Here is a 26,608-nt window from a genome sequence, read left to right as displayed (position 1 = left end):
ACACACACCTGCCTCCTAACCCTCAATGGCCCTGGTGGCCCACTTCAAACCCCTTTGCAGAACAAACTAACCCTTACCACCTGCTCCATTTCCTTGCCACCTCTTACCATACATGTTTTGCCTGATGCTTCACAATCTGCACCACCATGTATTTAGCTCAGACAGGCCGCGTTCCTTCCCCAGACCTGCAGATCAAACGCCTGTACCTGCCCCCAACTGAAGCTGGCCCAATAAAATACATCACCTCATCCCCCTTGTCTCTCCCCTGGCCCAGCTCCCCGCCAGCCCTGCGGCCTGGCCCAGCCACCCCCACCACGCCCGGGCCGGCTCCCCCTAGCCCCTTCCGAAGCGGCACCACTGCTGTTACTGCGGACCCTGTAGAGGCTGCAAAGCTCCCCCCACTTTGACCCGGGGCGGGCGCAGGGCAGTGACGTCACGGCTGCCATGGCCGCGCCCGGCTGTGTCCCCACGTGGTAGAACGCGACGGGCCCCGCGGCGGGGAGCAGCAGCAGCAGCAGGCGGTGACGGTGAGGGCCCGGTCGGTGTGGGTCGCGGGAGGCAGCTGGGTAGCGGTTTAGGACACGGCCGGTGGCAGCCGCTCCTGCTTCGACCTGCCTGCGGCGTTCCGGGGGCGGGGAGAAGGGAGCGGCCCCAGAGGCCTGAGGGTGTCCGGCCTGGCGGGGACGCCGGGGTCCCGGGGGAAGCCCAGACCGCCCCGGCAGGCGGGTGTAAAGGGCAGCCCTACTCCCTTCCCGGCGGCCGGGCTCGCGGGCACGGTCTAGCTCGCGCCGCGAGGGGGCCGTTCACTCTGCCCCTTACGCCGCCGCCCCTCCCCCTTGTGGGTCTGCTCGCGTTCGGCTTCTGCCGAGGGGCCCGTCTCGTGGGCCCAGCCCCCATCGCCGAGAGGGAAAGACCCACCGCTCGCACTCAGGCCGGGGGCGCTACGCTGCTGCTGTCCGGCGCCCCTGAGAAGCAGCCTGAGTGGCCACCGTAAGTAGCGACTTCTCCCTGGCGGCAGATCAACGCGTGGGCCAGGCCTGCAATGCAATGCTGTGCTGGTTTTACCAGGAGTCCTTGTGGCACCATCGAAACTAACAAATTTATTTGGGCATAAGCTTTCGTGGGCTAGAACCCACTTCATCAGATGCATGAAGTAGAAAATATAGGAGCAGGTATAAAATACAGGAAAAGATGTGATTTGCCTTATGAAGTGTGAGCTCAGTCTAATGGGACAGTTCAATTGACAGGAGGATACCAAGGGAGAAAAAATAACTTATGAAGTGGTAATGAGAGTGGCCCATTTCAGACAGTTGACAAGAAGGTGTGAGTAACAGTAGGGGGAAATTAGGTTTAGGTTTTGTAATGACCCAACCATTCCCAGTCATTATTCGGGCCTAATCTGATGGTGTCCAGTTTGCAAATTAATTCCATTTCTGCAGTTTCACGTTGGAGTCTGTTTTTTGAAGTTTTTTTGTTGAAGAATTGCCACTTTCAGGTCTGTTATTGAGTGACCAGGGAGTTTGAAGTGTTCTCCCACTGCGTTTTGAATGTTATAATTCCTGATGTTACATTTGTGTCCATTTATTCTTTTGCGTAGAGACAGTCCAGATTGGCCAATGTACATGGCAGAGGGGCATTGCTGGCACATGATGGCATATATCACATTGGTAGATGTGAAAGTGAACAAGCCCCTGATGGTGTGGCTGATGTGGTTAGGCCCCATGATGGTATTCCTTGAATAGATAGGTGGACAGAGTTTTGGCATCAGGGTGGTTGGGTCATTACAAAACCTAAACCTAATTTCCCCAATACTAATTCCCCCCTACTGTTACTCACACCTTCTTGTCAACTGTCTGAAATAGGCCACTCTCATTACCACTTCAAAAGTTATTTTTTCTCCCTTGCTATCCTGCTGTCAATTGAATTGTCTCGTTAGACTGACCTCACACTTGGTAAAGCAAATCACATATTTTCCACTCCATGCATCTGATGAAGTGGGTTCTAGCCCATGAAAGCTTATGCCCAAATAAATTTGTTAGTCTCTAAGGTGCCACAAGGGCTCGTTGTTTTTGCTGATACAGGCTAACACAGCTACCAGTCTGAAACCTGTCCTGTTTTTGTCTACAGCCAGTCCTTCCACCTGTACAGCGGTGTGGCAGTAGATACAGGTAAAGGGGTACAACCCCATCGTGTGAACACTTTTATACGGGGGCATCCACACCAGGGGCTGTGACACTTCCTAAGATGATATAGTTCAGTGATTCTCAAACTTTTGTATTGGTGACCCCTTTCACATAGCTAGCCTCAGACTATGACCCCCCAATAAATTAAAAACAGTTTGAAGGACATAAATCCACAGAGTGTAGAGGTCAAAGCATAGGGGTTTATTACACACAGCGCTGGCGGAGTGTCACCTTGCTTATTAGGCTCAGAGACACTGTCAGTCAATTGATTACAATGGAATATATAGATTTACCCTGGGCAGGGGAAAGTGATGGGGTAGGCAGTTCCACACCCCGGGATAGGTTTTGCAGCAAGACAAGATAGCACAGTAGCCAATGGTTAAAAAGGTTACATAATGTCTCCGCCCATGGTCTCAAGTTAGCAAGTTAACATTTAATTAATACTTTGATAAAATGTTATTAGTATAAAATATATATGTTGAATTCTGATTTGGGGTCCATAGGAATGGAGCAACTCCTTTTGATTGTCCAACAGATACATTCCTAGGGGTTAAAGCAAAGAAACAGTGAAAGGATATGGTAATACAGATTGTCTCCTTTATGTCTTAAAGCAGGGCATTGGGCCCTTGGAAGAGAGGTGGAAGGATGCCATATCATTATAGTGCCATGTGCCAATTTTCATAAATTCAAGGTTGGATCTGTGGGAAGACTGTTTTCCCTTCAGGAGAAACACAATAGGAACAGGGATCCTTTGTTCAATTTGAAACATTGGATGAAACATAATTATTCAGTTATTGCTTCAACATCTGGCATTTCTACTGACCAAGCATATCTTAGCAAAAGCAATATTGTCTTGTTTATTCTGCTTTCTCTTAGCTGATCACTGTTAGCTAGGCCTCTGGTCTCTTAACCAAACTCTGGACTTTGGGTCTGGAAAAGAGCTGGCACAATCCATATACCAGGTTGTTATATAAAATGCACATGGATTTTAACCCTTCACAGTTTTTTATATATTTAACACCATTATAAATGCTGGAGGCAAAGCAGGGTTTGGGGTGGAGGCTGACAGCTCGCGACCCCCCAGGTAATAACCTCATGACCCCCTGAGGGGTCCTAACCCCCAGTTTGAGAACCCCTGATATAGTTAAAACAGGACAAAGACGGTGCTCAGATCAGCCCTGTGGGAAGATGCCAACAGCAGGTGGCTACCTCTAATTCTTCCCAGTGCTTCCTTCCACCTGCTAGCTTCCCAGATAGTTATGCCTTTCTAGCCCCTAAATAAAAGCATTACCCAGTGACTTTTCACATTCCAAAGCCATTCTTCATCACCTCAGTGATCTAACCCACCTACAGTATAGTTGAACTTAGCATTTAACTGGTACACACTTTCTAATAATATAATGGTGCAGTAGTTGCCCTCCAGGTCAAGAAGTTGAGGGTCAAACTTTCAAAACCAGCAATAAAACTTAAGCATGTACACAAGGGGAAACTGCTCATATAAGTACTTATTTTGTAGTGTGTGGGGGGTAGTTTCTGAGGGTTGGAGAAGGGAAGGGAAGGAATCCTCCACACATTATGCAGCTCCCATTTCAATAACTAGATTCAGTTGCCCTGTGCTCAGAATACCTCCACCCATCTTGCTAAAGGAAAGGCAGCTCCTCAGAGGAACTGGAAGGGATGGGTACAGGATTCTCTCTTTAAAGTAGAGCACAGTGTCCTGCCCATTATGCTGTTTTAGTGAGAGAAATCACTTTATCTCAAGGGGACATAAACAATTCAAATGGTTAACTGTGATCATATATGAGCCTACCGCAAATAAACAGCATTCTGGTAAAAAGGGATGTTATCTATGAAACAGCAATAGAGGAACCCCAATATCAGGCTGCAGCCTACTTTCCATTTTATGTCACCCTCAGAAGAGTTTTCAACATTAAATTCTTAAAATGTCAGATTAATAAAAAGCAGCACAACAGAAGCTGGTTTGAGCATCTGGCGTCGGGGCTTTGATATTGCTTAGGTGTCTCATCCATTTTTCAATAGGAGCCTGACAAATCATTTTAAACAGACCTGTCATTTCAAATACAATAGGTAATTAAAATTCATTTGTCGAATAGCTGTGTGAGCTTAGAGTTACAAGTGTTTTTAAAAGTGCAGAAACAAAACAGAGTCCCAATCCAGCACCATGAAAGTCAGTCAATAAGGCTAATAGGCTAGAATCCAGAGACAAACTGCAGTTATCTGCAACAGACAGCTTATCGGATTTACACAAATGCATTCCAGTGTTTATGAGTATGTTAACTTGACTGTCACTGTTTTTTTCTGGTGGTTTACAATGGTTTATTTTCCAATTTGTTTTAGATAATCATGAAGACAAAAAAAGGAAATAAGTTTAAGACTTCCTTTAAATTGAAACAAAAGGGTATCAAAGTAGTAGGAAAATGGAAACCCATAGAAATTGACCCAAATCTGTTTGCTGATGAGCAGCTTGGAGATTTAGTGTGTTTTGAGGAGCTTACAGATTATAAATTGGTGAATTCTTCCAAAATTGGAAAAGAAAAAGGAAAGAGAAAATCTGATAGTGTTTCTGAAGAGGAGGAGGAAGATTCTACCTCCCAGAAAAAAAAGAGAAAGAAAGACAAAGAGCTGGGAACCAGGGCAAGTAAAAATTATAATCTTAAAGTGGAGCAAGATGTAATTGATCAAGAGGACAAGCCTAAAGACACCAAGTTGTTTGGTTATGAGGAAGATGAATATGAATCAGGAGGCACCACAACCACAGAAAAAACTTTGAAGAAAAAGAAAAAAAAGAAAGTGAAAAAGAAAGTGTTTCCACCTGAGAGAGCTCCTCTACCAGCAAAGTCTTCTAAAAAGGTTAAAAATTGGACTACAGGAGTTCTGTCTGCCTCATCTGATCAAAAAGCAGATGTGTCTGCGTGGAAAGACCTCTTCGTTCCTAAGCCGGTTCTGCAGGCCTTGAGCTATCTAGGATTTAATGCTCCAACTCCTATTCAAGCATTAGCCCTGCCTTCTGCAATCAGAGATAATATGGATGTTCTTGGTGCTGCAGAAACAGGTACAAATCCATGCTGTTAGCACATTGAATCTCCCATTCTCCCTTTTAAAACATGCAGTGTATTGTCATAATTGCAGTAACAGTGTGAAGAGCATATAAGCTTTAGCACATCCAATGGGTGTGTTTACTATGCATAGTTATGATGTAGAAAAGATTAAATGTAGTGCATTTGTGTCACATACTATGCCTATTCACAAGTACTACATGCAAAGCTTTAAATCCTCCACTTCTTCCCCATCCATGCTTATCAACAAGTCTTATTTTGAATTATTCTTAAAGAGTAAGCCATAATTACACACCCACAATCCAATTGAAACCAATGGGGTTGCAAAGGTGTAAATGAGAGCAGAATTTGTCCCTGACGAACACTGTCTTTGCTGTAGCAAAAACAGCCAGTAGTACTTCCAGTCTAGTTATCCCATTCCCAGTGTTGACCTATACATATTGGTATATATTGGGTCTGATGTATTGTGCATGGAGTAGGAATTTGCTTGCCTCTGAAGCATCTAGTATGCTAAGGTTGGGCCTCAGGGAAGAAAGGGATTGATGAGACACTGATCTGTTTCCCTTACCGGCAGCAGCATAAAGGGAACTAGTAGGGATTGCATAGCCAGGTATATCCACAGGGAGATCAGCTATGGGGAGTTCTGGGGCACAGAATTATCAGACACATAAATGAACATGACTTGTTGGAGAAGAGTCAACATGTTTTTTGTAAAGGGAAATCATGCCTCACCAATCTACTAGGATACTTTGAGGGGGTCAACAAGCATGTGGACCAGGGGGATACAGTGGATATAGTGTACTTAGATTTTCAGAAAGTCTTTGACAAGGTCCCTCACCAAAGGCTCTTAAGCAAAGTCAGCTGTCATGGGATAAGACGGAGGGTCCTCTCCAGGATCAGTAACTGGTTAAAAGATCGGAAACAAAGGGTAGGAATAAATAGTCAGTTTTCAGAATGGAGAGAGGTAAATAGTGGTGTCCCCCAGGGGTATATACTGGGTTCATTACTATTCAACATATTCATAAATGATCTGGAAAAAGGTGTAAACAGTGAGGTGGCAACATTTGCAGATGATAGAAAACTACTCAAGATAGTTAAGTGCCAGGCAGACTGCAAAGAGCTACAAAAGGATCTCTCAAAACTGGGCAACAAAATGGCAGATGAAATGCAATGTTGATAAATGCAAAATAATGCACGTTGGAAAACATAATCCCAACTATACATATAAAATGTTGGGGTCTAAATGAGCTGTTACCACTCAAGAAAGAAATCTTGGAGTCATTGCTCCAAGTTTCAGGATAGTTCTCTGAAAACATCCACTCAGTGTGCAATGGCAGTCAAAACGCTAATAGAATGTTGATAATCATTAAGAAAGGGATAGATAATAAGACAGAGAATATCACATTGCCTGTATAAAAATCCATGGTATGTCCACATCTTGAATACTGCATGCAGATGTTGTCACCCCATCTCAAAAAAGATATATTGGAATTGGAAAAGGTACAGAAAAAGAGCAACCAACATTATTAGGGGTATAGAACAGCTTCTATATGAACAGAGATTAATAACACTGGGACTTTTCATCTTGGAAAAGCGACGACTAAAGGAGGGATATGATAGAGGTCTGTAAAATCATGACTGGTGTGAAGAAAGTAAATAAGGAAGTGTTATTTACTCGTCATAACACAAGAACTAGGGGTCACCAAATGAAATTAATAGGCAGCAGGTTTAAAACAAATAAAAGGAAGTATTTCTTCACACAATGCACAATCAACCTGTGGAACTCTTTGCCAGAGGATGTTGTGAAGGCGAAGACTATAACACGGTTCAAAAAAAAAAAAAAAAAAAAAGTTTCTTTTAATGGGGTCGCCAGTAGACTCGCTGGGGCCCGGGGCAGAAAGTTGAAGCCAGAGCCCTGCCGTGCAGGGCTGAAACAGAAGAGTGAGGGCATCAGCCCTGGGCAGTGGGGCTGAAACCAAAGCCCGAGCAATTTAGCTTTGCGGGGCCCCAGGCGGTTGCCCTGCTTGCTAGCGCTGGCCCTGATTCTAGACTCTAAAATCTAGAGTAACACAGGGCACTGGGGTCCTTTAGTAATTTTTGTTGTCATAAGGGGGTTGCAGTCTCTAAACTACCACTCACCACTAGTAACCTACTACAGGAATATGATGCTAAACCACTAGTCCCCAGGATGTTTCCTTAGGAGAAAAGGGAAATTGACAAGGACCTAATTGTAAATTTCACTTTGCTGCTGGCAGACAGTACAGAGAGGGCCACGTAGAAGGGGAGATGAATCACAAAAAGATATGAGAGAGAGACTGGTCACACAACAGGAAAGGGAAGGGGGTAAATCAGACAGTGACTAGATAATATATATTGAGTCCAGATGAACAGTTTTGTTTAATCTCTTTGGTCCCCTAAAGAGATTCAGTGTTTGGCCAAAGCATCCCCTAGAGGACCTTTACATATCAGATACTATTAAGGTTTGCTGCCCCAGGCTATAAATGAATCTACAGTAGATCCCTGAAATTACATTTAATGGAGCACTTTTCCATCTTCCCCCTTTAGTTTGTGCTCTGTGTTAAGCCAAGTGATTGGTCTTTTTATTACAAAAAGTGAAATAATGGTTACACTTAGTTTCTCAGTTAATAAGCAAAATCATGTAATGAAAAAAATATAAATTAATACTTTAAATAGCTTTCAGTTTGTCCTTGGCCTCATTTGCTATTCCTTTATTTGGAGAACATTGATCAGAGCAGTCAATTAGGGCATGGTATTCTCCTTTAGGGTATACGGTTCTTTAAAAAGACTTTGGCTGCTATTGCAATTTTTTAAAACTACTTTCCTAGCAAATGTATATTTTGCCTGCCCATCTGGGGCTTGGAAAAATACCTGCTCCATCCAGAAAATATCTGCTTGAGGTCACTATAATAGGCATTTAAAGCAAGGTGATGTGGCCTGGCTTCTAATTTCATAGAATCAAAAATGTGCACTTATACCATAGAAATAAATAAGTAATTTTTTATTTACTTTAGTAACTGCAGTTGGCTGCTGCTCCTTTGCAAACAGTTGTAATGCTTGTGTTTCTGTCTTGTTGTTTGGTGTTTTTAGGAAGTGGGAAAACACTCGCGTTTGCAATTCCAATGATCCACTCTGTGCTACGGTGGCAAGAATCAAAAAGCAGAAGTGACAACGCCACTGAAGAGCCTCTCTGTGATGATGAAGACAAACCAGGATGGGAAAGTGATAATGAAACAAACCCTAAGCATCTAAACCCTAAGCAGGATGAAGATAGTGGGGGTGATGATGACGTAGATGAATCTTGCACAATAGGTTGCGTGAAGGTGCTGGAAAATGTAGAATTTGATTTTGATGCCAACAAACATGCTGCTGACTTGAATAAAAACCGGCCTCTTTTAGGGCTGGTGCTGACTCCCACAAGGGAACTAGCGGTACAAGTAAAACATCATATTGATGCCGTGGCCAAATTTACAGGTAGGAGAGACAGAGGCAAGAGAGCTGGGGTCTGTTCCTGCCTTTGCTACTGACTCTGTGTGCCTCAGTTTCCTCTTCATAAAATGGAGATACTTCCTTTTTCTTGGAAGGGGTGTTAGGAAGCTTAATGCATGAATGTTTGAAATGTGATTTGAGATTCTTGGATGGGAAGCACTGTAGAAGTGCAAAGTTACCATTAATGTGTTGCCTAAAGCTGTGCACTATAACTTCCACCTACAAATGTTTACTGTCACTGTTGACTTAGAAATACAAAATCTGCACTAAAATCAGTGGTCACATGGCCACAGATACCCAAGTACCACTTTCTGATGAGGTGGGTTAAATATATCAACATGGAAATTATATAGATTTTTAAGGCCTGAAGGAACCATTAGATCATCTAATTTGACTTCTGTATAACACACACTGTAGATTTTCACCCAGTTACCTCCTGCTTTGAGCCCAATAATTTGTTTGACTAAAGCATATTATAAACCTCCCCATCTCCTTTACATATTAGAAGCCCATGCAACTCTTATGTGAATGAGTTGAGGTAAGATAGGGAGACTCAAGTAGCAAAATTACCTCTCCTTCCTAATATTTATTATGTATTCATTAGAGTAATACTGCTATTCTTCAGGAATACATGGAGCGTTTTTTTAAAACGTTTTCCTTTGGCCTCTTATACCTCTTGCTGTGTAACTGAAAGGAAGGCTAATTTTAACTCTTATCCTTAAAACACCACATCGATTTGCAGAAATACAGTTCTGTTAAAAGCTACTGCAGCTTTGCACCCCAGTGAGAGACAGTTGCTATGTAGTCAGAGTAGACTGGGGGTTTTTAACAACCACTGTGTGCTGCTGCTGCAACAGCATTTGGAGGCAGGAAGGAAAATCCCTCCCAGTGTTGTCCGTCCCTGTCACCCTAAACTGACTTTGAGCAAACCTTCATATGCTTTAGTTGTCAACAACTTCCACTGGCTGGTTGCTAAAATGGGCAGTTAATAATCCAAGTGCAAGACATGCCTTCCTCAACCTTATTCATTGTGTGCAGACCTCCTGACAGTGTAAGGGACTGCTTACCCATTAGACACATTAACATATTATCTAATTCTGAGTGGAAGAATGTCAAAGCTTAGACCCTGAGGGAGAGTGGTGGGTTGCCTTCCTACGTGGGCATTCGGAACCTGAAGAAAACGTGCATTAACTATCTAGTATATAAATAATCATTCCTGCTGTTTGAAGGCAAGGGCAATTCAAGAGGTATCGTTTTACTTTTAGCCTAACTAGCATTTCACTGTAATGCTGACCATATGCTTAATGTTGTACAGAGAAGAGGAAGAGACAGTTCCTGGCCAAATGAACTTAGTCTACATAAAGACTTCTTAAATGATTTCCCAAAGCTGCAATATAGTATGGAATATATCCATTTTCCTTCCTAAAATGTGGAGAATATTTTCCAGTGGGAAGTAACTAAAGTAAACTAATCCTCCATGGTCTTTACATCATGCGATCTTGTATGTTCTAGGCATTAAAACTGCAATTCTGGTCGGTGGAATGGCTGCTCAGAAACAGGAACGAGTATTGAATCAGAAGCCAGAAATTGTAATTGCAACCCCAGGTCGTTTATGGGAGCTAATTAAAGAGAAACACCCACATCTCTCAAATCTCCGGCAGCTCAGGTAAAGGTGGCTTTTAGTCTAACTACTCAGAATTAATATCCTTGGGAAAGACTATCCAGTATCACCAGACATGCTTACTTACTTACTGATTAACTAATATTGACTGTGCAGGAGCACTTATGTCTTTGCTAGAAGTTCTCATTAAAGTTCATATTCATTACATTGAGAGTGGGGGATGTCAACCGCATTACCAAAAACCGAATTGTTGCCTTTGAACTTTGACCTTTCAGAGAGAGGAACAGAAACGGCTGCTGTAATTACCCGTGCATGCCTAGCCTCCTTTATGTTTTACATGGGGAAAAGCAAGAAAGGTTCTTTTGAAGTGTATCAGATTTCTATTTATCTAAAGTAACCACTGTGCTTACTGTACCTGTCTTGTGTCCAACAGGTGCCTTGTGATTGACGAAGCAGACCGAATGGTTGAAAGGGGACATTTCTTAGAACTCTCTCAGTTGCTGGAAATGTTAAATGATTCACAATATAATCCTCGACGTCAGACTTTTGTGTTTTCTGCCACGCTGACTTTGGTCCATCAGGCTCCCACAAGAGTTTTACAAAAGAAATATGCTAAAAAAATAGACCAAAAGACCAAACTGGAAATGCTAATGGAAAAAGTGGGGATAAGGGGAAAACCTAAAGTGATAGACTTAACAAGAAAAGAGACCACTGTAGAGACTCTGACTGAAACCAGGATCCACTGTGACATGGATGACAAAGACTATTACCTCTATTATTTTTTGCTTCAGTACCCAGGAAGAACCATGGTCTTTGCAAACAGTATAGACTGCATAAAACGCCTGAGTGCACTCCTCACAATCCTGGATTGTAACCCCCTGCCTCTGCATGCAAACATGCACCAGAAGCAAAGGTTAAAAAACCTGGAAAGGTTTGCTGAGCGAGAGAAGTAAGTTGATCTGTTGTGGGAAAACTGTGCATGAAAAGGAAAAACGGTTGACTACGGGAGGAGAGTGGGGGGGAAGATGACGAATGGTTCATGTGATTGGTTGTAGGACACAGCTCTTGACAACTTCTAGGTCACCAGTTCAAATCTAATCCAGGCTGGTAATAACTGAAAATTGTTACCATCTGCTGGCTGTTCAGTGGCCTTTGTGATATGATGTGGTGGTCTCAGTTCATCTCGTGGCGCATAAGGGTCCATAACAACAAAACGCCTACACAGCTGGAATTGATTGGCACCCTGATTGACCAACTCAGGCAGAGAAGCCAAAGATTAAATTGCACATGAAGACGTTGAGGCAGGAGCTGTGCGGGGAAGCTCACATTGCTATTGCCCAAACTGACCTATTCTGTTCACAAGTTGATGGCCTCTGTCTCCAGGGTTTGTAATTGAGCACCTTTCGCTAGTACAAAATTCACACTCGTGTGTGTGTGTATTTTCAGTTAAACTTTTGATAAAACATCCCTTCTGCAGAACATTTTATCAATCCTATCCTTGGTTTATGACAGACCGAGTAGAGTTTCATAGATTGTTAAAGCCAAAAGGGACCATTAGATCATCTAGTCTCGCCTGTATAGCAATGGTCAAGGAATTTCACCCAGCTATCCCCCTGTATTGAGCCCTATAACTATAAGCTATGCAATGCATTGTCATAAAACAGCTTTTGTTAAAATCATAGCCGGTTCCTACGGAGAATGCTTGTGAATGATTTTTCAGTTGCCTGCAGAGTTAAAAACAAAAACAAAACACAGTTATCACCAATCCTTACAGAGGCCCTAGCCCTTGTTATGGATTATTTACATGTGACATAGCTTGCTTGAAAATGCATCTGTTTGACATAATTGCATGAAAAAAATCTAGTGGTCAGAATACAAAATATTGTATTTTCCCCCCACCCTCTTATAGTTCAGAACTGGCTAAATGCAGTTTCTTCAAATGCAATTCAGTATAAGAATTTTCAGTCCAAAAGGAATTATGTTCAGAAAATTCAGTGTGTTTGAACACAGAGGCCTATAATGGAGGAATAGTTTTGCAACCTGCATTGCAGTGTTCCTACCAGCAAAAGCTGTCATAGCCGTATCATGTACCTTTTCAAAAGAATCAGCATTATTAGTAGTAAAATCATATTAAATTAATGAGACGTTTAAATCTAGACTGGACAAAGCACTGCAAAACGTTTTGTAGAGGGAGCACACTTGCGCTGCCAGGAAGTTGGATTAGATGATCAGATAGAAAGCAACAGAGGGTCCTGTGGCACCTTTGAGTGCCAAAGGTGCCACAGGACCCTCTGTTGCTTTTTACAGATTCAGACTAACACGGCTACCCCTCTGATACATGATCAGATAGGTCTTTTCACACTGACTTCTGTTTAATAGGAAGAGAATAAAAGAATAGCGAGGCACAATTTTGCTAGGATTGAAGTTAATGACTGCTTGGCCTCATTGGGAGCAGTATCTGGTCCACAGTCAGTAACAATTACATTATTTCTTTTCCTTTCAATATTTCACATTTCAAGATTGCCCTAGATCAAGGTGTTTAGGTGTCAATTTCTTGACTTCCAAATAGATGGCATATTCCTAGCAGATGTTATAAAATGAGCATGCTTTTCAAACTCTTTTGGAAAAATTCTGGGTCACTCACACTGCGTGTTTACTGGCATCTGGTTTATATTACAGGTTTATGTTTAATGAATAGCATGTATCCCCACTTTCTCTATTTCAGCTGTGTCCTTTTGACAACAGATGTTGCAGCTCGTGGTCTGGATATTCCTAACGTGCAGCATGTCATCCATTACCAGGTTATAAAAATCTTTTGAAGCTTCTATTGCCTGCTTTTGAACCAAGGTCTCATTGATCTAAAACCTGGCTACAATATAAAACAGTGCTTCTCAGTCCCTAGTAAAGAAGTATAGAAATTAAGGCTCAAGTATTTAATGCTTCTATAGCCCTCTGCATCTAAGGATCTCAAAATGCTTTACAAAAATAAATTATGCCCATTGCTAGAGTGACCATCACTAGTGTCAGGGTGCAATTTACAGACAGTTTTGTGTACAAGAAGTTACCTGTATGGTTATGGCTCTTCTCTTCTCACTTTCCCATTTACACTCTGAACTTAAGCATCAGGGTCCCACTCCAGAGGAGTCAGATGACCCCACCTCATAACATGTCTGAGGTTGGGTATCATTTTTCCTTGCTTTGTGCATAGGGAAACAGGCTCAGGGAATAGGAGTGATTCACCAAAAGTTGCGCAAGCCGTCACTGGCAGAGCTGGGTCTAGAACATGTCCCTGGAATCCCACCTCTGTGCCTTAATCACTTCCTTTCTTTGTTATCAACAACGTTCATGTTACGAAAGCAATTTATCAGACACCTGCTTGTCATCTCTGGGTCTGAGTGTTGCAAGCATTTCCTTACCTTTCATATACACTTTTTGATTTATTGAAGCCTTTTAACCATAGAATTTTTGCAGGTTCCACGCACATCTGAGATTTATGTGCACAGAAGCGGCAGAACAGCTCGAGCTGCCAACGAAGGCCTTAGCTTGCTGTTGATCGGCCCTGATGATATGATAAATTTTAGGAAGATTTATAAGACATTGGAGAAAAATGAAGAGCTTCCATTTTTCCCAGTTGAAACAAAATGCATGTTTGCTATCAAGGTAAAAAACACATTTTTAATACAAGTGATTGCTCATGTATTATATTTAATGAAACACCCTTCACATTTTATTAAGATTACAGAGTAAGTCTGAGCTTCAAAAGGTGAGTTGAAAACAAAATTAATCAACTTTCATCTTCAATAGCAATGTGCTGAATGCTTCTATTAGCCAAGGAAGGCATCCTAATGCTAAGGAAGGCATTCAAACACACAAACAGATTTTTTAAAATGTTCATTGTTTAATAATTCTATGTATAATTTCTCATATATAGATCCTGAAATGCTTTACAGAGGTGAGCATGTATCATTATCCCTCTTTTATGGATGGGGAAACTGAGGCAGCAGTAAATTAAGTGATTTATTCAAAATCCCACAGTGAGTTAGTAGTAGGAAATGGAACTTGGGCTTCCTGTATCCCAGTACTGGGATCAATCTGCTAGACCATATCTAGACCTTTTAGGTCCCACAACATCCAGCCCTTCCACATCTGAGGTCATCCTCTGCTGTGATATCCCAGTACAGACCATGCTGGCAAATGTTACATCTATCACTGAACCCTGGATAAATGCCATTTTTGAGCAGTTGTTTGTGTTACACAAAACTTATGTTGTTGTTCAGTATCTTGAAGGGTGGAATAATAAATAATGGCAAGGTTTTGCAAAACAATAAAAAAAATTTTTTTTCACCACACCTTTTGTCCTTAAGCATTGGTGGTTTCATACTCCATCAGGATTCTCTAGTAGTTGTGATGGCACAAGAATAATGCTTGTCTGTCACATTGGTGTGACAGCTGGCCGGCAGTGGAGGGGCTGAACGTTGTACAACCCAAAAGAATAGGAGAAAAAAAAGCAGCAATTTTTCAGTTAATATGGTGAATGCCCCTCCTATCCTGGTATCTGGACTGTCATATACACCACTAGGACTAGGCACATGGGCCAGCCCAACAGCTAGAGTAGTACTGCTCTCATGGGAGACCCAGGAACTTCCACGTATTACAAGCTACCTGCAGGTTGGGTTGCTAGATGCAAGCTTTCTCCTTTAAAAAGTGTCCAGAAAACATCAGTTCTCTCAAAACCTCTCTGATTACTAGTGAGGCAAAACCATTCTTGTCTCAAGAGTTTTTCTTTGGTGTGTGGCTTCTGAAATGAGCTTGCTTCTGCTTTTCTTTCCAGAGTAATACTTAGCACTTATATAGCACTTCACAATCTGTAACTTACAGACTGCTGGGTGGTAGGTATATCCACCATCTCTGTCTCCTCCACTCTTCCTCTTCTTTACCTGCATGGAATGTTTTTACTCATAAGTGCCAGTAGGCTTGAGTTGGAGTGTGTGCTATATTTCAAGCAATCATGGCCTCACCTATTGTGCCTAACCTGCCACTCACTACTGAGCATGATTGTTCTCATGATCTTATCTTTGAAAACTCATGGCGATCGGGGGAGGTCCCGGATGACTGGAAAAAGGCTAATGTAGTGCCCATCTTTAAAAAAGGGAAGGAGGAGGATCCGGGGAACTACAGGCCAGTCAGCCTCACCTCAGTCCCTGGAAAAATCATGGAGCAGGTCCTCAAGGAATCAATTCTGAAGCACTTAGAGGAGAGGCAAGTGACCAGGAACAGTCAGCATGGATTCACCAAGGGCAAGTCATGCCTGACTAACCCAATTGCCTACTGTGAGGAGATAAATGACTCTGTGGATGAGAGGAAAGCAGTGGATGTGTTATTCTTGACTTTAGCAAAGCTTTTGATACCGTCTCCCACAGTATTCTTGCTGGCAAGTTAAAGAAGTACGGCCTGGATTAATGGTGGATAGAAAGCTCGCTAGATCGTCTGGCTCAACGGGTAGTGATCAACGGCTCCATGACTAGCTGGCAGCCAGTTTCAAGAAGAGTGCCCCAGGGGTCGGTCCTGGGGCCGGTTTTGTTCAATATCTTCATTAATAATCTGGAGGCTGGCGTGGACTGCACTCTCAGCAAGTTTGCAGATGACACTAAACTGGGAGGAGTGGTAGATACGCTGGAGCGTAGGGATAGGATTCAGAGGGACCTAGACAAATTAGAGGATTGGGCCAAAAGAAACCTGATGAGGTTCAACAAGGACAAGTGCAGAGTCCTGCACTTAGGACGGAAGAATCCCATGCACTGTTACAGACTAGGGACTCGAATGGCTAGGCAGCAGTTCTGCAGAAAAGGACCTAGGGGTTACAGTGGATGAGAAGCTGGATATGAGTCAACAGTGTGCCCTTGTTGCCAAGAAGGCTAACGGCATTTTTGGCTGTATAAGTAGGGGCATTGCCAGCAGATCGAGGGACGTGATCATTCCCCTCTATTCGACATTGGTGAGCCCTCATCTGGAGTACTGTGTCCAGTTTTGGGCCCCACACTACAAGAAGGATGTGGAAAAATTGGAAGGAGTCCAGCGGCGGGCAACAAAAATGATTAGAGGACTGGAGCACATGACTTATGAGGAGAGGCTGAGGGAACTGGGATTGTTTAGTCTGCAGAAGAGAAGAATGAGGGGGGATTTGATAGCTGCTTTCAACTACCTGAAAGGGGGTTCCAAAGAGGATGGATCTAGACTGTTCTCAGGGGTACCTGATTCCAGAACAAGGAGTAATGGTCTCAAGTTGCAGTTGGGGAGGTTTAGGTTAGATATTAGGAAAAGCTTTTTCACTAGGAGGGTGGTGAAGCACTGGAATGGGTTACCTAGGGAGGTGGTGGAATGTCCTTCCTTAGAGGTTTTTAAGGTCAGGCTTGCCAAAGCCCTGGCTGGGATGATTTAGTTGGGAATTGGTCCTGCTTTGAGCAGGGGGTTGGACTAGATGACCTCCTGAGGTCCCTTCCAAGCCTGATATTCTATGATCGTGTATTTAAAGTGGTATGTTATGAGGTGAAAGCCACTGATCTTGATTACCAAAATTAGTGTTTAAATGCTTGTTAAATTATGGAAGTGGAGGCCAGCAGGATGTCTGTGTAGTTTGGGAGAGTAGCTCACCCCATATTAAATGTTATTCTGGTCCTGGTAACAGAGCTGGGACTGCCAGTGTTGGTTCTCATCATCTCTCCCATCGATATCTTCCACCTTTGACTTGAGATGGCTTCCCTTGAATTTCTTATCTTCAAGGGAGGCACTATTACCTACTGGATAGGGCACTGGACTGGGACTCAGGATACCAGGGTTCAATTCTCAGATCTGTTATTGGCCTGCTGGATGATCTTGGGCATGTCACTCTCCCCCTGCCCCCATGCCTCAGTTTCCCCATCTGTCAAATTGGGATAATGATACTGACCTCCTTTGGAAAAGCATTGGGATCTAAAGATGGCGGGGGGGGCGGGGGGGAAGCTAGGTACTGTCTGAATCTTATAAACAATCCTAAACCTCTGGGCAGAACAGAGACTTGATAGGACCCTAGCAAACCACTAATGATGGAGGGACAAGTAGAGGACTCAAGAAGTTATATGGAAATGATAAAAAGCTATTTAAAGGTTCCTGTAATGAGCTGAGGACAAATGGTTGATTGCAATTAATTAATGATTTCAAGCTTAATTTTGCTTCTGTGATTTCATAAGTGTTCCAGCCCCTGATCACCCAGCAGTGCTGTTTGATGCTGAGATACTGTGGCATCTTGCTATTCAGTATAGTTGGAGTAGTTCAGTCAGCATGTCCTACACGCTGTATAGTCTTATGTGCAATCTCTACTGTCTGCAAGCTGGGGAGGGAATCTTATTGTTCTGTTACATTTTATTCAATAATAGTGACAATTTTCCATCTATTCTTAGTTATGTAAGTTAATTGTAATATGTAATACCTGGGTCAGGAATTAAGGGCAAATGGACTTTTGATTTATTCCCAACTTCTGAAGAGTGTCCCTATATTCATGGCCCCACCACTCCCTAAGATAGAGTAAGAGTTAAGTGTTGATTTGTGCATTACTTGAGAATTATGATTTTTGTTACCATAGTCAGTGCCTAGGGGTCTGAGTCATCTACCAAGCCCTCATTGTTCTAGACGTCATACAACCACCACATTGGTGACAGTAAATCACTTTTTGGAGACAAAGCCTATTTCATGAATTTCTCTGCTCATTTTTGTCCTTGCCTTTGCAAGATTAGCACACTAACTGTGTTCCAACACATGCTGTCGAGTGCTGATTCTACAGCCATCCCACGTTCCTCTGACGTACTGCTGTGCTTTTGTTGCAGGAGCGGGTGAATTTAGCAAGGCAGATTGAAAAGGTGGAATATTACAACAGCCGGGCAAAACAGCACAACTCTTGGTTCCAGCAAGCTGCGGAGGCTCTTGAAATTGATCTTGATGATGATGTCCTTATAGGCAAGTAGAACCGCTTGCAAGTATGCTTGGCTCACTGCCCTTCCTCTCCTCCCCACCCCATCTCCCAAAGATACAACTCTGTGTCTAGCATATGTCCAACCATACTAGAAGAAATATCTCAACCTTGAGGGGGGTGAAGGAGAGAGAGTGGGATGATGCCACTTAGAACTGTATTAACACTAATCCTCACAGCCCCTCTGTAAGGTGAGTAGATTGGACGAATGACTTTCACAGATGGGAAGCTGAAGTAGAGAGATGTGACACTTCTGACACATCACTGACAGGTCTGGGCTAAGAAGTCAGGAGCTCCTGCCAGCCAGCTTAGCCTAATTGAACATGCTGTCCCAGCAGGTCCTGCAAGAGTTTCATCTGTTCTATGACAGTGTGATGGCTTCTGTGACCCTGTTACACCCCCCCCCACCCCCCATGACTGTGTAGAATCTATTTCCTGCTCTTTCCTGTAATCAAGCAGCAGGATACAACTCTCCCTGTATATTGTATACAAGAGCACACCAGGACATGCCTGCATGTGGTGTGAATGGAGTGACCTGGGCCAAAGGCAGAATGCCTAGTTAAACCCCTAAGAAGGGTAGTTATTCTACTATAATTAAGCTTAGTTAAAAATTGTGAGGTGGGTTTTTTGGGGGGTGGGGTGGGGAGGGAAGATACAGAAAATTGGGTTTCCCCTGAGAAAAATCATGGAAAGTGCCTGCTTTCTGTGGAGAAAACTTCCACTTCATCAGAAAACCCAAACACAGAAAGCTTAATAGTTTTTGACTGAAAATTTTCCATTCTTTGATGGAAAGTTGAAATTTTCAGCAGGAAAAGTCCCATTTTGCTACCAGCTCTATTCACACAACTCTGTGCTGCTTTTGTCTTTTTTTTTTTTTTAAACACCTTAAAAGCATGAGTCTATTCTTGGATTTAATTTAAAAATCCCCATCTGGTGGTGGTTGATTTTGATTGACTTCTCCCCAGTCAATATGTTGCACTGTCGGCAGAATATCTTGGGCTTAAACTGATAGTAGCATGAGTGTCACTACATAGCTAAATTTCTTAATTTTGTAGCATTTATTTAAATGGAGGGTTTCCCCTGTCCTCTAAAGGATGGATAGACATGACTAGTTACTTCCATACTGTTGTGTGAATGAACACTAAGCAGCCCTGTACCTAGCCCATTTAGGATGTCTAATTAATGCCCTACTGTATGTTTTGACAATCTGAAAACATTGAGGCTTGAACTATGTTTCAAAATGCCACATCTACTCTAAGTAGCTCTTGACTTTCCAGTTAAGCATTTCGTAATCATCATCCTGACTCGTGGTAGTCAAGCATTTTTAAGTCTGAGCATTCCCTGGTGTTTCTTCCAGATCTTGCACCACACAAATTAAAACCTTGATCCCTTTTCTTAAATGAATTGCTATTTGTCCTCTGTAGACCAGATCATTTCGCTTCAGTTTAAATGGAAAGACTATTTGCTAAATTTTACTCCAATGATAGTGTCTAATTCAGGCCTCTCACTGAATGATCTATCTAGGATCCTTAGGTGATGGGCCTTCCTTACTGTAGTATTTGAGCACCTCATAATCTTTAATGTATTTCTACCCACAACACCCCTCTGAGATATGCAAAATGGGGATGATCGGGAAGTGCTATCATGCACATGGTAATTAAGTGACTTGCTTAAGGTCAGATAGGAAGTCTGTGGCAGAGCTAGGAACTGGACCCAGCACTCTCAAATCCTGGGCTAGCATCTTAACCACTTGAAACATCTTTCCTCCCATTATTCTGTTCATAGTTGGGCAGCCAATTGAAACTTAAACAATTCAGAAGTTAAGATTCTCTCTTCAATGTCATTGGCTGGCTGGCACCCAAAATGGAGAGGAGGTGTGATAGTCCAAGCACAAATCCATGGAAAGCAGCATGCAAGTGGGGTGGCTATGTTAAGAGCCCTAAAGGGTGGGGAAGGGAGAGAGGGGGGGGGGGAGGGATTTGGATCTTTGTTTGCTATATTTAGAAATACAAAAGATTGTTTAAATATCATAATAAAAGCCCTTATTCTGTCTTTGGTTTGTCCCCCAAGGAGGACGATCGAATGAGCAAGAAGTGAGTCAGAAGCAAAAGATGCTGAAGGGAATGAAAAAACAGTTGAAACATTTGCTATCACAACCAGTATTTAAAGTCCTTCTGAAGACCAAATATCCAACACAATCTGGAAAGCTACTACTCCCTCATTCACCGGTGAGCAATTCAGAATCTGCTCTGAGCACTGTATCAAAACAGCAAGCAAAGAGGAGGAAGAAAAAGAAATTAATTACAGATGAATTAGATAAATGATCGGTAGCACCATGGGGTGTGGGAGAAAAGAGGGGCCATTTTTTCCTTAGAACTTGATTACATTAATGAATGACTGCTTATACAATGATGGAGAACAAGACACCTAGTACCATGTGGGTGGACATTCTAGACAAACAACTCCTACATATTGTTGATTGTACGGGCACACTCTGGAAAATTAAGCTAAATGGCATTGGTAACATGAGAACTGCAGCTAGTTAATATGTTCTGACTGTCAAAACTCCTGTTCGCTGTATTCTTATTAACCTTTTCTTTTGAGCATGCTAATGAAAGATCACCTTTGTAAGAAGTTTGAATCAGTCTACTTACCTTATGAACAAAGTTATTGGGCTAAATTCATCCCAGGTGTAACTCCATTGACTTCAATGAATTTGGACTTTTACATTTTAAAAGAGCAGGGAGAGACTAAGGAGGGTTCTTGCTGTGGAGCTCTACCTTTGCTAAAATAGACCTGCTGTGAAGTTTGACCTTTGCAAGTGCTAGTGCAGTGAAATAAGAAAAAAAAAATATGGCGCTATATATATATATATATATATATATATATATATATATATATATATATATATATATAAAAAAAAAAAAATAAGAGAGAGAGAGAGCGCGCGCGCGCTGTGTTGCCCATAAACCAGCAGCTCTGGTTAACAGAATCAATCCCAGATTTCCATCTCCTTGGAGCTTTTCTATGGAGATTTAATTTTTCAGTTCCCTCTGTTGGGTGTAATTTCACTAGTCTCTGTTGATGTGCTCTATATAATGTGCTACTGAGTTGGAATGGCAGCACGCTGGAACCAGTCTTATAAGAATTCTAATCCAGATTTAGCTTTAAGGAAATAAAAAAAATCTTTGCTACTCCTTGATTTGTTTATTTGGTGTTTGATCAGCTTGAAGATGTGTCAGCACCATGGACCCTTGTTTTTGTGAAAAACAAGAGCATGTCATGGAAGAAATGGGCACTGAAGTATACATCAATAAAACAAACTGTGCTTTTAATAACATTTTAACTTGATTATTGGAAAAAATTGTTAAATATTAAGATCCCACATCACAAAGTGGGCTTCAATTAAATTACAAAATCCAAGAGCAGCTAACATTAATGCAGAGTTAAGATTGCTTGGTGGTACATCTCCCCCTTGCAGAATACAGCTGAGCAAAAGCTCAAGCTTCTGACAACCAGGAAATGCCCAATCAACCTTAGCTCTGCCCTCTCCAGCAATGCCTCCTTAACATACATCTTTACTCTGCCAACCCCCCTGGGTGTGGGTGGGTTTTTTCAGGGGGGATTGTTAGGGATTTGGGGAACCTCACCCATGTAGAGCCCAACTGACCCCAGCCTCTCCCATTTAGGCACATCTGCCCCTGTCTTAGTGTGGCCCATTCAGCCCCGGGTTCAATGCTGTCACCACGCTAGCTCCTGAGCCCCCACCGCAGTCTGTTGCCCCCACTAGCTCTTCTGAACCCCAGTCAGTGAGCCCCCAGCAGCCCCTTGTGCCTCTATCTGTCTTCCCATCCCCCAACCCATGCCTCCTAACCTGGCTCTGCGGGCAGGGTGCTGTGATAAACGCAGCCAGCTGTTCTGGCGCCACAGCGTCCTCTGGTGGGCGAACAGCAGAATGTATTTTTTACACCAGATAAGAATTGTACACATGCGCATTGGTGCAGAATTCCCCCAGGAGTATTACATGACGATGCTCCTACGCCAATAGGAGAGCTTCTGCCATCAGCGTAGTTAGTCTACCTCTCCCAAGAGGTGGTAGAAGCTCTCCTACCAACATAGCACTGTCTACACATATGGTTAGGTTGGTATAACCATTGCTTGGGGTGTGGATTTTTTTTTACACCCTGAGCGACAAAGTTATACCGATACAGGTCTGTAGTGTACCCAGCCTTAAGAGCTCATGCCCTGCCTGAAGTTGTAGTTTCCAGGGCAACCAACTGAGATGCTACCAACAGGCTAATGCCGTCAGATGAGGAATAAAGCAACAAAAAGTGGATACAGATCCTGATTTCAATAAAGAATGAAGGGAAACCACCACGCAAAGCACAGCAAATGTGATTTTTAGGCCGGGCTTATGCTCCATTTTTGTACCAGTATAACTACATTGGTTAGGAGGGGTCTTTAACACTGTAGTTATACCAGAACAAACGCTACGGTGGACACAGTTATACCAGTATAGTTTATCCCACTTCCCTTACGGGAATAAAGCTATATGGCTATCAACACCTTTATGCCAGTATAACTGTGTCTACACTTGGAGGTTGTACCACTTTAGCTATACTGAGCTAGATAAAGCTGTACAACTTTCTAGTGAAGGCAGGGCCTGAGGCCAGAATCTGTTAGTTTTCCCATGAGAAGGTTATAGCTTTAAGGAAACAATCAGGTTTAAATCTTTCAGCTGAACATTGAAGTCACTTCAAAAAAAAAAAAAAAAAAAAAAAAAAAAAACCACCACACCCCACACACACGTGTACATATTCACTAACCTAATCTCACTGCCACAATTAGTGGCAGTGAGATTAGTTCATATAACTTCTTCCCACTGTTAGCTAAACAGAGTGCCTAAAATGCCAACACATGTAAGGAGCTTCTGTAGAAGGGCAATTTCCAGCTGGGAGGACTTAATCCTGACCAGAAGAAATGTTTCCTTAGTTAAGATTCTAAAGAACAGCTTTGAGACTTATCACTCATATGGAACATGCGCATGGCTACATAAAGACACTGTCAGACTATGGTAGAGAGTATCCTCTGATGTCTAGTCACAGAAATTAGAATGGAAGATAACTCACAGCATCATTCAGGCCATCCTTTCCAGGCTAGTTCAAGTGATGAGACTTCAACCCCAGCCAGTGGAAGACTGTTCCAAATAATGAGCTCTACTGTTGGTTTTTTTCCTTGATATGTTTCCATGTGCTTTTATGTCATGTCATCCTACTAGTCCTAATTTGAAAGATCACCAGTGCATCTGTCGGTCCACACAAATAGTATTGGAAAATTTGTCCTTTTCCCCATTCTCCCCCATACCCATCAAAACATTTTGAAATTCATTTTTTAAGTCAGGTCATATATTCTGCCACCACCTAGCTCTTGGAGGCAAGTATCATTGAACCCCTTTTACAGATGGTGAAACCGAGGCACAAAATGACTTGCCGAAGTTCACTCAGCATATCTGTGGCAAAGCCAGGATTAGCATCTAGATTGCCTGAGGCCCAGTATGGTGTCTATCCACTAGGCAACACTATGTAGTCTCAGGTATGTTTTTAAGAAGTGTGAGTAGCCCCTGACACTCTGAACTGCCAGAACAGTTAATCAATGCTATTCCCAATGCTGCACATGTTCCTGCTACAAAATCCTTGAGGCTACTGAAAGCAGTAAGTAAACCCACACACAGCTGTTTGCTTCTGCTGAGAAATTGTGGTAAATAAAATAAATATTGGTAGGAAGTTCTACTTCCATGCTTTGAAAGGCAAACCAGGAAGATATCAGCATTTAAAACAAAATCCTGCTTATAGACTCTCAAAATAGCAGGAATATCAAGACTTGTCCCTATTTTGCTGGAGAGTTGGAGCTTTTAACCATTTTCAATTAGAGGCTCAAGGTGTTGCATCTTCCACACAGACAACTTTTCTCCTGTTTGTCAAGAGTTTGGATTAAATGGGTATGAACAACAGATCTCTTCCTCACCCAGCTTCCAGTCTCTGGGGCTCTCAATTAGAGCTGGGCAAATTTTTGACAGGTTCAGACCACTGAAACATTTCATGAATTCCTGTTGGTTTTGTTGAACAAATAGTGTAAAAAGATCAAAAACATAAAATCAAAAAGTCTAAATTTGTAGTTGACATTTTTAAAATGGAAATTTCAATGTTTTTTTAATGAAAAAACAACTTCAAAATTTCCTTCCATTTTCTTTAAACACATTAAAATGTTCAAACTCAAAACATTATGTGAACCCAGAACAGTTTTTTTGTTTTAAACTTTTTGGTTCATCAACAGTTTTGAAAGTTCTTCCATTTTGGTCTTATCAAAAAAAAAAAAAAAGTTGATACTTTTTTGAAGCATTATATTTAAGAAACAAAAACACTCCATAACAGTTATTGGCCCATCTCAAAAAAATCACAATCCCATCAGTTCTCCAGGAAAAAAAAAAAAAAAAAAAAAAGGAAATTAAAGACCTGATATTTGTAATGTGAAAAACAAGAAGCAGCTTTTATCCTGCACTCTAAAATATGGTTTGTGCAGTATAAAAAACAAACATTTAATAATGTTTAGTGATAGTGGTTTTGTTAGTAAAAGGGTCTTTCAATTATCCCAGCAAGCCTGTCTATATTCAGAAGTATGGGTATTACCAGTAGCCAGATGCGGCTCTCCACTCACAAACCAAGGAAACGTTTGCATTTTTTTATTATTCTAAAATGTCTTATAAGGGCATATGCGCTCACAGAATGCTAATTATTTGCAAGCCCTAAAAATACCGAGGTCTGACTGAGAATGGCGTGCACACTGCCGGTCAGCGAAAATGCTCTTTATTACTCCTACATTTTAATGAAGCAATTTCTTATGTTGGTGTGATCAGAACAAAACTTCAGCTTGCATCAGGTTAAAATCTCCCATGGCTAGGTTAAGAGGTGTAAGAACAGCCAGCACTGAAGCATTTGTTCCCTGTTGGGAACAAACAATGCCATAAATACAGGTTTCTGCTCTCCTTTCACTGATATTTACAACCATTTTCTAAGCTTTGAAAAGCAAATTGGGCACTTAGATTTATGGTACAGTTTCTCCCCTCAGAAGTCTAGTGCCCAGCCATACAATCATTGTACATGTGCTCTCCTGTGCCAAATGACCTCCCAAGAGGAAGAGGCAGCAACTCAGAAAAAGTATATTGCATTGTGATTGTACCATTATAACAGTATCCTTTCTGCTTTGGTTTTCAATTAGCAGCAAAACTTCTCAAAGTTGTCATGAAACTAAAGGCCTAAATTTTCAAAGGTGATCAGTGATTTCTGGTGCCTCCGTTTTAGGTTGCCTGTTTTCACCAACTTCTGATAAACTTTATTTGTATTGCAGTAGTGCCTGGGAGCCCCTGTTGTAAACCAGGATCCTACAGTGCTAGGCCTGGTACATACAGAAAACAAAAAAACCCAGCTCCTGCCCCACAGAGCTGTGAAAGTGAGGCCCCTTTAAATGTCTCAGGTTGGGTGCTCAAGTCACTTGTAGTTTTAAATAACTTAAGCCGAAAACTATGCAGATTTAGAAATATTCAAATGAGGATATATCGTGTGATGGGAGATAATTTCTTCCTTGATTAGAAAATAGATTCCCAAATTGATATTGTGACTGACATTTATCAAGGCTTTGTGGATATTGGCTTTGCACTCAGGTTCCCTTCATAGTCCAAAAGACTTTCCCCGCACATGAAGGTAAATCTTCATGTTTAAAAAAAAGATTGCTATGAAAAACACGAGGTGTTATCCCAGCCACTGACAAAGCTGACTGAGCATATTCTGTCGTCAAACACCATATTCTAAGCAGACTGCGGCAGCTCTGCCAGAGCGGTCTACCACAATAAACTGAAGGATTAGCTGTTCTAATGATTAACTCCTGGGTCCATCTCACCTGCAGTCCTCTGGAAGAGATATTTAGAACATGAGCGCACACAATAATCTGAAGGTGATCACATTGCATGGCCATTAATAGTTCCTTTATTTAAAATTTACAGGAAGTCAGTATGTATTAGCATAATTAGTACAATGGAAACTTTGGGCCCAAATTCTTTTCTGGTTTATACTTTGTTCATAGATTTCAATGCCAGAAGGGACCATTGTGGCCAGCTAATCTAACTTCCTGTATAACAAAAGCCAGAGAACTTCAAAAATTCCTA

At 42.1% G+C, this 26,608-nt stretch overlaps 1 protein-coding gene across 4 annotated transcripts; it reads left to right on the top strand.

Moving 5' to 3' along the window:
- The first annotated feature begins 386 nt into the window (after window positions 1-386).
- On the top strand, window positions 387-21,292 carry DDX24 (DEAD-box helicase 24). 4 transcript variants are annotated; one of them, XM_005307488.5, is made up of 10 exons: window positions 411-527; window positions 2,128-2,168; window positions 4,542-5,256; window positions 8,369-8,752; window positions 10,280-10,433; window positions 10,822-11,337; window positions 13,114-13,189; window positions 13,860-14,048; window positions 18,248-18,377; window positions 20,461-21,292. In XM_005307488.5, exons 3-10 carry the CDS (start codon window positions 4,548-4,550, stop codon window positions 20,712-20,714), a joined length of 2,412 nt encoding a protein of 803 aa, XP_005307545.2. In that variant the 5' UTR covers window positions 411-527; window positions 2,128-2,168; window positions 4,542-4,547; the 3' UTR covers window positions 20,715-21,292. The 4 variants fall into 4 exon arrangements, with proteins under 4 accessions (XP_005307547.2, XP_065449606.1, XP_005307545.2 ...); XM_005307490.5 differs by lacking the exon at window positions 2,128-2,168 and having other exon boundaries at window positions 387-527; XM_065593534.1 differs by lacking the exon at window positions 2,128-2,168 and having other exon boundaries at window positions 398-521.
- The last annotated feature ends 5,316 nt before the right edge of the window (window positions 21,293-26,608 follow it).

Source organism: Chrysemys picta, chromosome 4 (assembly GCF_011386835.1).
Source record: "Chrysemys picta bellii isolate R12L10 chromosome 4, ASM1138683v2, whole genome shotgun sequence".
Taxonomy (NCBI): Eukaryota; Metazoa; Chordata; order Testudines; family Emydidae; genus Chrysemys; species Chrysemys picta.
This window is presented reverse-complemented; position numbering and strand designations above follow the sequence as displayed.

Bases quoted from the DNA above. Each gene is read 5' to 3' on its own strand.
- DDX24 (XM_005307490.5), top strand. From the start codon at position 4,548: ATGAAGACAAAAAAAGGAAATAAGTTTAAGACTTCCTTTAAATTGAAA. The intron at 8,753-10,279 runs GTAGGAGAGACA...TGTATGTTCTAG, and splicing joins TGCCGTGGCCAAATTTACAG to GCATTAAAACTGCAATTCTG. The intron at 10,434-10,821 runs GTAAAGGTGGCT...TGTGTCCAACAG, and splicing joins TCAAATCTCCGGCAGCTCAG to GTGCCTTGTGATTGACGAAG.